This window comes from Denticeps clupeoides, chromosome 18 (genome assembly GCF_900700375.1).
Source record: "Denticeps clupeoides chromosome 18, fDenClu1.1, whole genome shotgun sequence".
In the NCBI taxonomy this organism is placed as follows: domain Eukaryota; kingdom Metazoa; phylum Chordata; class Actinopteri; order Clupeiformes; family Denticipitidae; genus Denticeps; species Denticeps clupeoides.
In genome coordinates, this window is record NC_041724.1 from 16820432 (window position 1) to 16838145 (window position 17714).

A 17714-nucleotide genomic window follows, 5' to 3' on the forward strand; every position below is an offset into this window, starting at 1 on the left:
TAGCGGACAGCTTCCTTGAAGATCTCCCCAAAGTTTTCTGATTTTTATACACTACACGGATAACAATGAACTTGGGCTGAACATGTTAACATTTGCTGTTGTCTCGTTTCTCCTCACCGCCTCCCTCGTAACTTTTTAACTTTTTCACCTGCCTGCCTGTATAAAGAAGCCCGGTTCGTATCTACTTGCCGTCAGGTCATTGGTACTTCATGTTTTCCCTGTCTTGTTCACCATGTATTAAACCCCTGTTTCGTGACGTGGTGCGTATGCGTCCTTCTTCCTCGTCATGTCCAGCCATCGTTTCAGATCTCCTTCCTCGCCGTGTCAAACCAGCGTGAAAGTTATAAACATAGTCGCAAAATGCATGTTTTATAAAGCTGACGGCCATATTCCAGGCATTCTGTATTATACGCCCATTTACAAAGATGTCTCTTAATTTTTATTTTTCAGCTAAAAACCTTTTTTGTAATGAATTCAGGTTAAACACCACAATGAATTCTAACTACCGAAATCAAGTAACAGAAGAACAACCACTGACTGTACTGATAATGGAACTGGAACAAATAATTCTGCATAAATGAGAAGATTGAAGATCCTGGTGTGATTTGTGCAAATATTACCAAACACAGGAATTAGTTTCGTTACAATACATTAAGCATGACATCTAAATTAATACATATAGCTATTAAAATTGTATAAACTGGAATTATGATTTTCCCCACGGTAGCGATCTTGACATTCATTCATTGGTGTCAAATACAGTATATATTAATTATATAAAATATATGTATACATATATCTGCAGTGGTCGAAATGTTTCGAATCTTAAATGTCTCATTTTAGCAACGAAAACGACATTGTCTTGGGGACGCAGGAACTTAAACGTGAAATAACGAATGTGTAATTTATTTGAATGGACTCAGAGTGCCGCTGTTTATCAGCATGTTGCAGTTTTGCAGAATAAATTTCCAGCAGGACCTCCCATCTTATCTCCACATATTAAAGACAGAAACAGCCGCGCTGCGGAACGTCGCGGACATGGAGGATTTTTAACAAAGACATCTCGACTATCGCCTTGTACTTCAAGGATCCAGAGTGAGGGAATATTTCTTCCATGGACTCCAGCACTGAGTGAAGATCAGCTTTTATTACGGGGATATTTGTTGGCGCCTTGTTTCCTGCTGCAGTGGATAATGTCGGGTAGAACAATGGCGCGGCAAGTACTGGTCCTGTTTTTCTCGCTCGTCTCCTTCAGTTCAGTGCGCGCGCAGGTCACTTATTCTGTTCCCGAGGAGATGCCGAGGGGTTCTGTAGTTGGGAACATAGCGCAGGACCTGGGATTACAGATAAAAAGACTGAAATCGGGAAAAGCTCGAATCTACACCACAGACAGCGCTGAACACATCGAGCTGAATCGAGACAGAGGTCTCCTGCTAATCAAAGAGAAGATAGATCGCGAGGCTTTATGCGGTCAGACGACGCCCTGCGCACTCCATTTTCAGATCATTCTGGAAAATCCAATGGAATTTTACAGTGTAACAGTGGAGGTGACGGATATTAATGATAATCCTCCATTATTTAAGAAAAATGAAATTAAGTTTAAGATTAGCGAGTCTGCTGTGATCGGTGCAAAACTCGTGTTAGAGAGAGCAGTAGACCCGGATGTTGGGATGAACGGACTTCAGAGCTACTCGCTACATCCTACTGACCATTTCACTCTGAAATTACAGAAAAAGGCTGATGGCAGCAACATGGTTGAAATGGTGCTAGATAAATCTCTAGACAGAGAAAATAAAGAGCAGATGACTTTGGTGTTAACAGCTCTGGATGGAGGTGATCCTCAGTTAACGGGAACCGCGCAAATACACGTAACTGTGCTGGATGTAAACGACAACGCGCCAGTTTTTACGCAAAAGGTTTACAAGACTTCCATCACCGAGAATACAGCAATAGGTACAGCAGTAATTAAAGTCAGTGCTAATGATGCTGACGAGGGCTCTAATAGTAAAATATCATATTATATAATAAACGCAGAAGATGTGATTCCTGAATTGTTTCATATTAATGAGATTGAAGGTGAACTGAAAGTCATAGGTAACATTGATTATGAAAAGTCCCACCATTTTCAAATAGATATTCAAGCCGTTGATGAAGGGGGGCTTATTGATACATGTAAACTTCAGGTGGATGTTATGGATAAAAATGACAACAGCCCAGTAATTAATATCATGTCAAAATTAAATATGATACCTGAAGACTCTAAACCTGGTACAGTTATAACAATGATAAATGTTCAGGATCCAGATTCAGGAGAAAATGGAAAGGTTTACTGTACATTAAATGAGAATATGCCCTTTACTTTAAAATCAACATCTAATAACTTCTTCAGTTTGGTGACAGATCTTAATTTAGACAGGGAAAGAGATTCTGAGTACAACATCAGTATTAAATGTGCTGATGAGGGAGTGCCGTCACTCTCCAGCAGCATCACTATCCCTATACAGATAACAGATGTTAATGATAATGCTCCTGTTTTTGAAAAGAGCTCATATGAAGCTTTAGTGCTAGAAAACAATACTCCTGGTCTGTCCATATTCAGAATAAATGCTAGAGATGCAGATCAGAACCAGAATGCACGTGTTTCATACCTGCTGGAAGACTCTTCTGTAAATGGAGTATCGATCTCATCATACGTTTCTGTTATGGCTGATAGTGGAGTCGTCCAGGCTGTGCGCTCTTTTGACTACGAGCAGATAAAGGAGTTTAGGTTTTGTGTTAGAGCGCAAGATGGAGGCTCCCCACCATTAAGCAGCAACGTGACTGTTAGAATAATAATCCAGGACCAGAACGATAATGCGCCTCAGATCCTGTACCCAGTGCAGACTGGTGGCTCTCCAGTGGCTGAAATGGTGCCACGTTCAGCAGATGTGGGCTACCTGGTCACTAAAGTGGTGGCTGTGGACGTGGACTCTGGACAGAACGCCTGGCTCTCATATAAACTGCTGAAAGTGGCAGACAGGGCGCTGTTTGAAGTGGGGGCGCAAAATGGAGAGATCAGAACAATCCGACAAGTCACTGATAAAGACGCAGTCAAACAGAAACTTACTGTCATTGTGGAGGACAATGGACAGTCCCCTCGCTCGGCTACTGTCACTGTTAATGTGGCCGTTGCAGACGGCTTCCCTGAGCTGCTTTCTGATCTCACTGACTTCACACAAGACAAGCTGCACAATGAAGACTTGACTTTTTACCTCATCTTGGCCTTGGCTGCAGTTTCATTTCTCTTCATCATGTCCCTCATAGCCATAATATCAGTGAAGTGTTACAGATGGAGACGTGAGCGCTTGTTTTATAAATCAGGAGCGAATCTTCCTGTTATTCCGTATTATCCACCTCTTTATGCAGATGTAGGAGGCACCGCTACTCTACAGCACACTTATAATTATGATGTGTGTAGAACAACCGACTCCAGAAAGAGCGACCTGAACTTTTTAAAGCCGTCTAGTCAAAGTTTCATGACCCTGGATTCTAGTGGAGCTCAGACTCTTCCACATGTACATGGAGAGAGACTGATACATGAAGAACCCAATGATCAGGTGAGAGGTGTTTTTTGTTGTCTTTTTTCTGGTTCTTTAATTGTTTTTGTTTTACATACATACTTTATTGCATGATATAAATTGATTTTTTTTGCAGGAGTCATTTCAAAATTGCAATGAGCTTTAGTGTCATTAAATGTGTGAATCCATTAGGGGTATTTCTTTCTTTCTATATTTTTAAGACTAGGTTGAGTGTGCTGTATTGTTTATTATCACTTGGAATCAGATTTTTCTAACTAATATTTAATCTCTGTGCAAACATAGTTTTTTGTTTATATTCTTCTTCTTCTGTAGAGTTTAGCTTATTGTTACATCATTTAATCTATTAAATTGATCCTTTTTTGCATGGCTGTTTGTTAAAGTTTGACCTTGTTAGTAAAGTAATGTAAAGATTTTCCAAATCGACCATAAGACTTTACAAACATAATTTTATTCTGGTAACTTACTTTAAGGAGCTGGTATAAAAAGACTTTGTTAGTCTAGTTTTGCCACTCTTTGTTTTAAAAACGCTGTGTTTGTCGGTGGTACGGACTTCGCCCACCGAATGGATTCTCTAGCGGAAACGACGTCACACAGAGGGCAGAAGCTCGAGGATCATGTGCATGTACGTTTGAATAACATATATTCACGTTACAGTCATTTTCCAGTTGAGTTAGATTTTAAAATGACTAACTAGTTATCGGAAAATTGCGTATGAAATCATAAATATCAGGAAGGTAAACCAACAAAGTAAATTATACTGTTTATACCCAGTTAAGAAAAATGAGTACTAGTATTAGTGATTTCCAATTCTTGACCGAAATTAATACTGTCATTTAATAACACGATATCACACATGACAGGAAACAGACGACAAACCGGGTGACAAGTACAATGCTTGCGTGAGGACTGTACACATTCAGGGTATATTTTTATTAACATACAGGTAGAAACAACCAAGGTGAACAGGAACACGAGAGACACAGAACACCAGGAACGTTCGGGTCGTGACAAATAGTTCCAATTACCTCACTCGAAGGTAGTCAAAAGGTTCACATTCAGTTCACTGGCCGTGGTGCTGAAACATCAATAGCCATGTTCGTCAAACTATTATTATTTGTAAGTAGTACTATTCTGACGAAGTTGTTGTTTTTTATTATTGAACAAAATGTTGGTATCGTTATAATTACAAAAGTTATAAACCATTTAATATGTCTTAGGTTGTTTTATCTATTCATTTTCACCTTAATTATGTAAATTGGTCATCTCTGACTTAAAATTAAATAATTCTGTTTTGTTATCATTACCTAGTTTTCTAAAAAATAAGTTTAAAACCTTGGTTTATTGTATTCAGTTGTAGAGTTCATTTCTGTAGTACAAGTCTCTATACTCAGAGTGCCGCTGTTGATCAGCAGGTAGCAGTTTTGCAGAATATATTTCCAGCAGGACCTCCCCTCTTATCTCCACATATTAAAGACAGAAACAGCCGCGCTGCGGAACGTCGCGGACATGGAGGATTTTTAACAAAGACTTCTCGACTATCGCCTTGTACTTCAAAGATCCAGACTGAAGGAATATTTCTTCCATGGACTCCAGCACTGAGTGAAGATCAGCTTTTATTACGGGGATATTTGTTGGCGGCTTGTTTCCTGCTGCAGTGGATAATGTCGGGTAGAACAATGGCGCGGCAAGTACTGGTCCTGTTTTTCTCGCTCGTCTCCTTCAGTTCAGTGCGCGCGCAGGTCACTTATTCTGTTCCCGAGGAGATGCCGAGGGGTTCTGTAGTTGGGAACATAGCGCAGGACCTGGGATTAGAGATAAAAAGACTGAAATCGGGAAAAGCTCACATTTTTACATCAGACAGCGCTGAACACATCGAGCTGAATCGAGACAGAGGTCTCCTGCTAATAAAAGAGAAGATAGATCGCGAGGCTTTATGCGGTCAGACGACGCCCTGCGCGCTCCATTTTCAGATCATTCTGGAAAATCCAATAGAATTTTACAGTGTAACAGTGGAGGTGACGGATATTAACGACAATCCTCCATTATTTAAGAAAAATGAAATGAAATTTAAGATTAGTGAGTCGGCTGTTCCCGGTGTGATATTCGTATTAGAGAGAGCAGTAGACCCGGATGTTGGGATGAACGGTCTTCAGAGCTACTCGCTACATCCTACTGACCATTTTACTCTTAAATTACAGAAACAGGCTGATGGTGAGCAAATTGTTGAAATGGTGCTACATAAATCTCTAGACAGAGAAAATAAAGAGCAGATGACTTTGGTGTTAACAGCTCTGGATGGAGGTGATCCTCAGTTAACGGGAACCGCGCAAATACACGTAACTGTGCTGGATGTAAACGACAACGCGCCTATTTTTACGCAAAAGGTTTACAAGACTTCCATCACCGAGAATACAGCAATAGGTACAGCAGTAATTAAAGTCAGTGCTAATGATGCTGACGAGGGATCTAATAGTAAAATATCATATTCTATAACGAATACAGAAGGTGTAATTCCTGAATTATTTAATGTCAGTGAAAATGAAGGCAACTTAAAAGTAATTGGAAAGATTGATTATGAAAAATCTCATCGTTATCAAATACTTGTACAGGCAAGGGATGAAGGTGGCCTAACAGATCGATGTAAAATTGAAGTGGATGTTATTGATTCAAATGACAACAGTCCAAATATTAAAATAATGTCAAAATTAAATATGATACCTGAAGACTCTAAACCTGGTACAGTTATAATAATAATAAATGTTCAGGATCCAGATTCAGGAGAAAATGGAAAGGTTTATTGTACATTAAATGAGAATATGCCCTTTACTTTCAAATCAACATCTAATAACTTCTTCAGTTTGGTGACAGATCTTAATTTAGACAGGGAAAGAGATTCTGAGTACAACATCAGTATTAAATGTGCTGATGAGGGAGTGCCGTCACTCTCCAGCAGCATCACTATCCCTATACAGATAACAGATGTTAATGATAATGCTCCTGTTTTTGAAAAGAGCTCATATGAAGCTTCAGTGCTTGAAAACAATACTCCTGGTCTGTCTATATTCAGAATAAATGCTAGAGATGCAGATCAGAACCAGAATGCGCGTGTTTCATACCTGCTGGAAGACTCTTCTATAAATGGGGTATCTGTCTCATCATACGTTTCTGTTATGGCTGATAGTGGAGTCATCCAGGCTGTGCGCTCTTTTGACTACGAGCAGATAAAGGAGTTTAGGTTTTGTGTTCGAGCGCAAGATGGAGGCTCCCCACCATTAAGCAGCAACGTGACCGTTAGAATAATAATCCAGGACCAGAACGATAACGCGCCTCAGATCCTGTACCCAGTGCAGACTGGTGGCTCTCCAGTGGCTGAAATGGTGCCACGTTCAGCAGATGTGGGCTATCTGGTCACTAAAGTGGTGGCTGTTGACGTGGACTCTGGACAGAACGCCTGGCTCTCATATAAACTGCTGAAAGTGGCAGACAGGGCGCTGTTTGAAGTGGGGGCGCAGAATGGAGAGATCAGAACAATCCGACAAGTCACTGATAAAGACACAGTCAAACAGAAACTTACTGTCATTGTGGAGGACAATGGACAGTCCCCTCGCTCGGCTACTGTCACTGTTAATGTGGCCGTTGCAGACGGCTTCCCTGAGCTGCTTTCTGATCTCACTGACTTCACACAAGACAAGCTGCACAATGAAGACTTGACTTTTTACCTCATCTTGGCCTTGGCTGCAGTTTCATTTCTCTTCATCATGTCCCTCATAGCCATAATATCAGTGAAGTGTTACAGATGGAGACGTGAGCGCTTGTTTTATAAATCAGGAGCGAATCTTCCTGTTATTCCGTATTATCCACCTCTTTATGCAGATGTAGGAGGCACCGCTACTCTACAGCACACTTATAATTATGATGTGTGTAGAACAACCGACTCCAGAAAGAGCGACCTGAACTTTTTAAAGCCGTCTAGTCAAAGTTTCATGACCCTGGATTCTAGTGGAGCTCAGACTCTTCCACATGTACATGGAGAGAGACTGATACATGAAGAACCTGAAGATCAGGTGAGAGGTGTTTTTTTGTAGTCTTTTATGCTGTAAGATTTTCTGGTTCTTTAATTGTTTTTGTTTTACATACATACTTTATTGCATGATATAAATTGAGTTTTTTTGCAGGAGTCATGCTGATAGATCTCAAAATTGCAATGAGCTTTAGAGTCATTAAAGGTGTGAATCCATTAGGGGTATTTATTTTTTTCTATATTTTTAAGACTAGGTTGAGTGTGCTGTATTGTTTATTATCACTTGGAATACGATTTTTCTAACTAATATTTAATCTCTGCGCAAACATAGTTTTTTGTTTATATTCTTCTTCTTCTGTAGAGTTTAGCTTATTGTTACATCATTTAATCTATTAAATTGATCCTTTTTTGCATGGCTGTTTGTTAAAGTTTGACCTTGTTAGTAAAGTAATGTAAAGATTTTCCAAATCGACCATAAGACTTTACAAACATAATTTTATTCTGGTAACTTACTTTAAGGAGCTGGTATAAAAAGACTTTGTTAGTCTAGTTTTGCCACTCTTTGTTTTAAAAACGCTGTGTTTGTCGGTGGTACGGACTTCGCCCACCGAATGGATTCTCTAGCGGAAACGACGTCACACAGAGGGCAGAAGCTCGAGGATCATGTGCATGTACGTTTGAATAACATATATTCACGTTACAGTCATTTTCCAGTTGAGTTAGATTTTAAAATGACTAACTAGTTATCGGAAAATTGCGTATGAAATCATAAATATCAGGAAGGAAAACCAACAAAGTAAATTATACTGGTTATACCCAGTTAAGAAAAATGAGTACTGATATTAGTGATTTCCAATTCTTGACCGAAATGAATACTGTCACGGCGGCGCAGCGCAGGGATAACGCAAACGCTCGAGTCAGGAACAAACAGGCATTTAATAGGAAGATATCACACATGACAGGAAAAAGACGACAAACCGGGTGACAAGTACAATGCTTGCGTGAGGACTGTACACATTCAGGGTATATTTTTATTAACATACAGGTAGAAAAAACCAAGGTGAACAGGAACACGAGAGACACACAACACCAGGAACGTTCGGGTCGTGACAAATAGTTTCAATTACCTCACTCGAAGGTAGTCAAAAGGTTCACATTCAGTTCGCTGGCCATGGTGCTGAAACACCAATAGCCATGTTCGTCAAACTACTAAAATAATCGTTTTTATTGTTGTTATATTATTATTATTATTTGTAAATAGTACTATACTGACGAAGTTTTTGGTTTTATTATTGAACAAAATGTTGGTATCGTTATAATTACAAAAGTTATAAACCATTTACTATGTCTTCGGTTGTTTTATCTATTCATTCTCAGCCTAATTATGTAAATTGGTATTATCTGACTTAAATTTAAACAATTCTGTTTTGTTATCATTATCTTGTTTTCTAAAAAATAAGTTAAAAACCTTGGTTTATTGTCTTCAGTTGTAGAGTTCATTTCTGTAGTACAAGTCTCTATACTCAGAGTGCCGCTGTTGATCAGCAGGTTGCAGTCTTGCAGAATATATTTCCAGCAGGACCTCCCCTCTTATCTCCACATATTAAAGACAGAAACAGCCGCGCTGCGGAACGTCGCGGACATGGAGGATTTTTAACAAAGACATCTCGAGTATCGCCTTGTACTTCAAGGATCCAGACTGAGGGAATATTTCTTGCATGGACTCCAGCATTGAGTGAAGATCAGCTTTTATTACGGGGATATTTGTTGGCGGCTTGTTCCCTGCTGCAGTGGATAATGTCGGGTAGAACAATGGCGCGGCAAGTACTGGTCCTGTTTTTCTCGCTCGTCTCCTTCAGTTCAGTGCGCGCGCAGGTCACTTATTCTGTTCCCGAGGAGATGCCGAGGGGTTCTGTAGTTGGGAACATAGCGCAGGACCTGGGATTAGAGATAAAAAGGCTGAAATCGGGAAAAGCTCACATTTTTACATCAGACAGCGCTGAACACATCGAGCTGAATCGAGACAGAGGTCTCCTGTTAATCAAAGAGAAGATAGATCGCGAGGCTTTATGCGGTCAGACGACGCCCTGCGCGCTCCATTTTCAGATCATTCTGGAAAATCCAATAGAATTTTACAGTGTAACAGTGGAGGTGATGGATATTAACGATAATCCTCCATTATTTAAGAAAAATGAAATGAAATTTAAGATAAGCGAGTCTGCTGTTCCCAGTGTGATATTCGTGTTAGAGAGAGCAGTAGACCCGGATGTTGGGATGAACGGTCTTCAGAGCTACTCGCTACATCCTACTGACCATTTCACTCTTAAACTTCAGAAACAAGCTGATGGTGAGCAAATTGTCAGAATGGTGCTAGAAAAAGCTTTAGACAGAGAAAATAAAGAGCAGATGACTTTGGTGTTAACAGCTCTGGATGGAGGTGATCCTCAGTTAACGGGAACCGCGCAAATACACGTAACTGTGCTGGATGCAAACGACAACGCGCCGGTTTTTCCGCAGAAGGTTTACAAGACTTCAATCACCGAGAATACAGCAATAGGTACAGCAGTAATTAAAGTCAGTGCTAATGATGCTGACGAGGGATCAAATAGTAAAATATCATATTCTATAACAAATACAGAAGGTGTAATTCCTGAATTATTTCATATCAGTGAAAATGAAGGCAACTTGAAAGTAATTGGAAACATTGATTATGAAAAATCTCACCGTTATCAAATACTTGTACAGGCAAGTGATGAAGGTGGCCTAACAGACCAATGTAAAATTGAAGTGGATGTTGTTGATATAAATGACAACAGTCCAGTAATTAAAATCATGTCGAAATTAAATATGATACCTGAAGACTCTAAACTTGGAACAGTTATAACAATAATAAATGTTCAGGATCAAGATTCAGGAGAAAATGGAAAGGTTTACTGTACATTAAATGAGAATATGCCCTTTACTTTAAAATCAACATCTAATAACTTCTTCAGTTTGGTGACAGATCTTAATTTAGACAGAGAAAGAGATTCTGAGTACAACATCAGTATTAAATGTGCTGATGAGGGAGTGCCGTCACTCTCCAGCAGCATCACTATCCCTATACAGATAACAGATGTTAATGATAATGCTCCTGTTTTTGAAAAGAGCTCATATGAAGCTTCAGTGCTAGAAAACAATACTCCTGGTCTGTCTATATTCAGAATAAATGCTAGAGATGCAGATCAGAACCAGAATGCGCATGTTTCATACCTGCTGGAAGACTCTTCTATAAATGGAGTATCGGTCTCATCATACGTTTCTGTTATGGCTGATAGTGGAGTCGTCCAGGCTGTGCGCTCTTTTGACTATGAGCAGATAAAGGAGTTTAGGTTTTGTGTTAGAGCGCAAGATGGAGGCTCCCCACCATTAAGCAGCAACGTGACCGTTAGAATAATAATCCAGGACCAGAACGATAATGCGCCTCAGATCCTGTACCCAGTGCAGACTGGTGGCTCTCCAGTGGCTGAAATGGTGCCACGTTCAGCAGATGTGGGCTATCTGGTCACTAAAGTGGTGGCTGTTGACGTGGACTCTGGACAGAACGCCTGGCTCTCATATAAACTGCTGAAAGTGGCAGACAGGGCGCTGTTTGAAGTGGGGGCGCAGAATGGAGAGATCAGAACAATCCGACAAGTCACTGATAAAGACGCAGTCAAACAGAAACTCACTGTTGTAGTGGAGGACAATGGACAGTCCCCTCGCTCGGCTACTGTCACTGTTAATGTGGCCGTTGCAGACGGCTTCCCTGAGCTGCTTTCTGATCTCACTGACTTCACACAAGACAAGCTGCACAGTGAAGACTTGACTTTTTACCTCATCTTGGCCTTGGCTGCAGTTTCATTTCTCTTCATCATGTCCCTCATAGCCATAATATCAGTGAAGTGTTACAGATGGAGACGTGAGCGCTTGTTTTATAAATCTGGAGCGAATCTTCCTGTTATTCCGTATTATCCACCTCTTTATGCAGATGTAGGAGGCACCGCTACTCTACAGCACACTTATAATTATGATGTGTGTAGAACAACCGACTCCAGAAAGAGCGACATGAACTTTTTAAAACCGTCTAGTCAAAGTTTCATGACCCTGGATTCTAGTGGAGCTCAGACTCTTCCACATGTACATGGAGAGAGACTGACACATGAAGAACTTGAAGATCAGGTGAGGAGACAATTTCTTGTTTTTAATTTTAACACACTCTAGTATTTTTTTCTTTTTAGAAAATCTAATAAATTCTATCAGTAAGGATTTGTATGCACTGTGTACAGGTGTTGTTACAGTCTCCGTTCATACTTTGACATGTAGCACATGTATGAAAGATACATTTTAAGACAGTGTCATGTTTAGGATATATACCTGGCTGGGGAAATGCATTAATCATCAAGGTGGTTCTCCCAGGGGAGAGGCTTCACCATTGGGCTTTGGTTGATCTGACATCTGTGAACTCCCCAAAGGTGCATAATATTTGGCAGTGGGTGACTGTGTTCACTCTCTGCCCTTACTAAGAGGAGTACACTAAGGAAGTGAAATCGTAATTGGATGGTTGTTAGTTCTATTCACTAGTCATAAAGGTGCCACTGGAGTAAACTTGAACAAGGCACTGTTCCCATTCAGTTCAAAGTCAAAGTCAAAGTCAGCTTTATTGTCAATTCTGCCACATGTACAGGACATGCAGAGAATTGAAATTTCGTTACTCTCAGACCCATGGTGCTTACAAGTAACATTAAATACAAAGGTATAAATACAATTTTAAAAACACATTATACAAATAAGGGCACATGGTGGAGAGTGCAAACCATGTAAACAATGTGAACATTGTAGTGCAACAGAGCTTGTAAGTGTGAAAGTGACAAAGTGACAAAGTGAGGTAGTTGGCAGACCAATGTTGCAGAGTGACAGTGCACGGTCAGTTTGTGTGTGTTTTTGTGTTTATGTTAGAGTTCAGAGAGTTTGTGGAGTGGAAGAGGGGAGTGAGGGGAGTGGGGGCAGAGCCGGGAGAAAGTTGAGCTTCCTGACCGCCTGATGGGTGAAGCTGTCCTTCAGTCTGCTGGTCCTGGCCTGGAGACTCCGAAGTCTCCTCCCTGATGGCAGCAGGCTGAAGAAGGTTTGCATTGGGTGGGTGGGATCGGCTGCTATGCAGAGGGCTTTTTTTGTGAGACGTGTGCTGTCTTGGAGGGAGGGGAGAGGGACACCGATGATTCTCTCAGCTGCTCTGAGTATGCGTTGGAGAGTTTTTTGGCAGGACTCATTGCAGGCTCCAAACCACACAGTGATGCAGCTAGACAGGATGCTCTCGATGGTTCCTCAGTAGAATGTGTACATGATGGGGGCTGGTGCTCTTGCTCTTCTTAGTTTGCGGAGGAAGTATAGACGCTGCTGTGCTTTCTTGGCCAGTGCAGTGGTGTTATTTGTCCAGGTTCTCTCCTGGCTCACAAAACATTTGTTGTGTGCACCTTGTGCTGTGCCATACTGTGTATCACTACAATCACACACTCACACAAAATCACTTCAACTGCAGAATCCTATGGACATGCAGTATTTAATTGCTTTGCACTTCAGCTCTTAAAGTAAAGTACAGTAAAATGTTTATAACTAATTGAATTATATTGCATAGGAATTTTCCCCTGATCAGCAACAAATGCATGAATAAAATACATTAAATTGTATTACCACGTGTCACAACATGAACAGGGACAAATTCAGAAATTCTATCTGTGCTGAAAAGGGATCAGATATGTTACACAGAGACACTTTCTTTTACACAATGGCAATGGGAATAGTGGTTGGAAAAGAGGAACTGCATACAGGAAAATTGAAGGATATCACTCTCACGCGGGACACACACTGCACTCCTGCCGCCGAGAGCGCAACGAAGACCTGAAACAATTATACAATACCGGAACCCAGAACACTGATGCAGGCAACCATTTATAGTGAGGGAGTCAGATTCGGTTATTCAAGGGGGGCGTGGCCTGCGCGCATTTATCCGGGAACTCCTGTCAGCAGCGCGAAGCCGTGGGAGGAGCTGCCGTGACACCTTGTAACTGTGAAGAAAATGATTTACTTTCTTTAATCTTGTTACCTCTGCGCACTGACTTCTCACTAACTTATGTTTATGCCAAATGATGACATGCACATGTAAACAGCAGTAAATATGTCACAGGATTTATTGTGTAATTTAAATAAATAAATCAAAACACACATGGAGCTATGAACGCATCACATGCTAATCTATTACTTTTTTATTTTTATTTCATGTTTCATTTATTTCTAATTCTACTAACGTTGCGCACCGTATGACTTGGTCAGGCAGAAACAACCTGACCAAAGAAACAGTTAGGTGGTTCCATGAACACAGCAGCTTTGCAGAATGCAAAGAACCAGCGTGAGTGACATATTTTATAAACGGCGTTTATAATACTGGTAAAGAACAGCTTCTCAGGAGTCCTCTCCGAATTCACCATTTAATTTCATGAAATCTCAGTTTTACCTCGTGTTGTCATTGGTTCTCTCGTTTATCCTCACTGTCTCCTTCGTAACTGTACTGTCAGATCAACGTTACAAGTAGAAACGCGAACGCCTGTTTAAAGAGCAGACGACCATCTTCTGGACATTACGCATTATCCGCCCTTCATGCCGATATCTTTTGATTACAATTTCTGTGCTATTTTTTTCTTTTGTAATGATTAGAGTTACTAAAGACACCAATAATATTTAAATGTCGAAAGTGAACAACACAAGAACAAACACTCAGTGTACTGACCAGAGTGCTGAAACACATTCATCTCCCTGAATGAGATCAAATAATCTACGGTGATTGATCCATGTTTAATCAAGCACGGACCATTCTTACAGTAGAACACATTACGCTTAACATCATGTTCAATATATATAAGTATCCTTGCTATTTTACCTGGAAATCGGAATTCTTGGTTGCAAATCAGGATATTTCTTTAATGGACTTAAATTTCTGTATAAACAATTATAAATGATATAAATGTGTTCACATGTATGCTGTGATTTAGTTTGATATGGTTCGAAACTTGTTGCCCGGACGTAAAAATGGAATAAAAAAGTTTCAGACACAAAAAGAACGGAATCACGTAGAAGCAAGAATTTAAAAGTTTCAAGAGGAATGTGTAATTTATTTGAATGGACTCAGAGTGCCGCTGTTGGTCAGCAGGTTGCAGTCTTGCAGAATAAATTTCCAGCAGGACCTCCCCTCTTATCTCCACATATTAAAGACAGAAACAGCCGCGTTGCGGAACGTCGCGGACATGGAGGACTTTTAACAAAGACATCTCGAGTATCGCCTTGTACTTCAAGGATCCGGACTGACGGACTATTTCTTCCATGGACTCCAGCACTGAGTGAAGATCAGCTTTTATTACGGGGATATTTGTTGGCGGCTTGTTTCCTGCTGCAGTGGATAATGTCGGGTAGAACAATGGCGCGGCAAGTACTGGTCCTGTTTTTCTCGCTCGTCTCCTTCAGTTCAGTGCGCGCGCAGGTCACTTATTCTGTTCCCGAGGAGATGCCGAGGGGTTCTGTAGTTGGGAACATAGCGCAGGACCTGGGATTAGAGATAAAAAGACTGAAATCTGGAAAAGCTCACATTTTTACATCAGACAGCGCTGAACACATCGAGCTGAATCGAGACAGAGGTCTCCTGTTAATCAAAGAGAAGATAGATCGCGAGGCTTTATGTGGTCAGACGACGCCCTGCGCGCTCCATTTTCAGATCATTCTGGAAAATCCGATGGAATTTTACAGTGTCACAGTGGAGGTGACGGATATAAATGATAATCCACCTTCTTTTCTAAAAGATCAACTAAATTTTGAGATTAGCGAGTCAGTTTTTCCCGGTGTTAAATTCGCTCTGGAGACCGCAGAAGACCCGGATGTTGGGATGAACGGTCTTCAGAGCTACTCGTTACATCCTACTGACCATTTTACTCTTAAATTACAGAAACAGGCTGATGGCAGCAACGTGGTTGAAATGGTTCTAAAAAAATCTCTAGACAGAGAAAATAAAGAGCAGATGACTTTGGTGTTAACAGCTCTGGATGGAGGTGATCCTCAGTTAACGGGAACCGCGCAAATACACGTAACTGTGCTGGATGCAAACGACAACGCACCGGTTTTTACGCAAAATGTTTACAAGGCTTCAATCACCGAGAATACAGCAATAGGTACAGCAGTAATTAAAGTCAGTGCTAATGATGCTGACGAGGGATCAAATGGTAAAATATCATATTCTATAACAAATACAGCTGGTAGTATTCGGCAGCTTTTTCAAATAGACCAGAATGAAGGCAACTTGAAAATAACAGGTAATATTGATTATGAAATGGTTCACCACTATAAAATACATGTACAAGCTCGTGATGAGGGTGGTCTAACTGATATAAGCAAAATTGAAATAGATGTTCTCGATGTGAATGACAACAGGCCAGTTATTAAAATAATGTCAAAATTAAATATGATACCTGAAGACTCTAAACCTGGTACAGTTATAACAATGATAAATGTTCAGGATCCAGATTCAGGAGAAAATGGAAAGGTTTATTGTACATTAAATGAGAATATGCCCTTTACTTTAAAATCAACATCTAATAACTTCTTCAGTTTGGTGACAGATCTTAATTTAGACAGGGAAAGAGATTCTGAATACAACATCAGTATTAAATGTGCTGATGAGGGAGTGCCTTCACTCTCCAGCAGCATCACTATCCCTATACAGATAACAGATGTTAATGATAATGCTCCTGTTTTTGAAAAGAGCTCATATGAAGCTTCAGTGCTAGAAAACAATACTCCTGGTCTGTCCATATTCAGAATAAACGCTAGAGATGCAGATCAGAACCAGAATGCACGTGTTTCATACCTGCTGGAAGACTCTTCTGTAAATGGAGTATCGATCTCATCATACGTTTCTGTTATGGCTGATAGTGGAGTCGTCCAGGCTGTGCGCTCTTTTGACTACGAGCAGATAAAGGAGTTTAGGTTTTGTGTTAGAGCGCAAGATGGAGGCTCCCCACCATTAAGCATCAATGTGACTGTTAGAATAATAATCCAGGACCAGAACGATAACGCGCCTCAGATCCTGTACCCAGTGCAGACTGGTGGCTCTCCAGTGGCTGAAATGGTGCCACGTTCAGCAGATGTGGGCTATCTGGTCACTAAAGTGGTGGCTGTTGACGTGGACTCTGGACAGAACGCCTGGCTCTCATATAAACTGCTGAAAGTGGCAGACAGGGCGCTGTTTGAAGTGGGGGCGCAGAATGGAGAGATCAGAACAATCCGACAAGTCACTGATAAAGATGCAGTCAAACAGAAACTCACTGTTGTTGTGGAGGACAATGGACAGTCTCCTCGCTCGGCTACTGTCACTGTTAATGTGGCCGTTGCAGACGGCTTCCCTGAGCTGCTTTCTGATCTCACTGACTTCACACAAGACAAGCTGCACAATGAAGACTTGACTTTTTACCTCATCTTGGCCTTGGCTGCAGTTTCATTTCTCTTCATCATGTCCCTCATAGCCATAATATCAGTGAAGTGTTACAGATGGAGACGTGAGCGCTTGTTTTATAAATCTGGAGCGAATCTTCCTGTTATTCCGTATTATCCACCTCTTTATGCAGATGTAGGAGGCACCGCTACTCTACAGCACACTTATAATTATGATGTGTGTAGAACAACCGACTCCAGAAAGAGCGACATGAACTATTTAAAGCCGTCTAGTCAAAGTTTCATGACCCTGGATTTTAGTGGCACTCAGACTCTTCCACATGTACATGGAGAGGGACTGATACATGAAGAACCAGAAGGTCAGGTGAGGAATTACTTTTAAAACTTTTTTTTATCTCGTATATTATTCTGGATGTTTAATCATTTTTGTTTTGAATACACAGTTTCATTGCATGCTTTTCATTTAATTTTTTTTACATTTCATGTTGATAGATTTCAAAATTCCAATGAGCTTTAGAGTCAGAGTAAATGCTTATTAAAGATCTTAATCTATTTAGGATAGTTATTTTTTTTATATATATTTTCGTTCAGAGTACATTGAGTGT

General features: G+C 40.6%; 2 protein-coding genes and 1 pseudogene across 6 annotated transcripts in view; all 3 read left to right on the top strand.

Annotated features, from left to right (window-relative positions):
- Positions 1 to 1011: 1011 nt before the first annotated feature.
- The window catches only part of LOC114768633 (protocadherin gamma-A2-like), a 122787-nt gene continuing 106084 nt past the window's right edge, over positions 1012 to 17714 (top strand). For 2 of the 5 annotated variants that reach the window (XM_028961044.1, XM_028961063.1), the window contains exon 1: positions 1012 to 3596. In XM_028961044.1, coding sequence (XP_028816877.1) covers positions 1194 to 3596 — 2403 coding nt within the window. In that variant the 5' untranslated portion in view covers positions 1012 to 1193. Of the gene's footprint in view, positions 3597 to 14741; positions 17474 to 17714 lie in introns of those variants that run through there. The other 3 variants (XM_028961051.1, XM_028961020.1, XM_028961022.1) reach the window with 3 other exon arrangements.
- LOC114768634 (protocadherin beta-16-like) lies at positions 5061 to 11742 on the top strand. Its single transcript, XM_028961067.1, has 2 exons — positions 5061 to 7642; positions 11609 to 11742. Exons 1-2 carry the CDS (start codon positions 5240 to 5242, stop codon positions 11612 to 11614), a joined length of 2409 nt encoding a protein of 802 aa, XP_028816900.1. The 5' UTR covers positions 5061 to 5239; the 3' UTR covers positions 11615 to 11742.
- Positions 11987 to 12138, top strand: LOC114768669 (uncharacterized; annotated as a pseudogene).

Excerpts from the sequence above, each read along its gene's own strand:
- LOC114768634 (XM_028961067.1), top strand. The coding sequence starts at position 5,240 with ATGTCGGGTAGAACAATGGCGCGGCAAGTACTGGTCCTGTTTTTCTCG.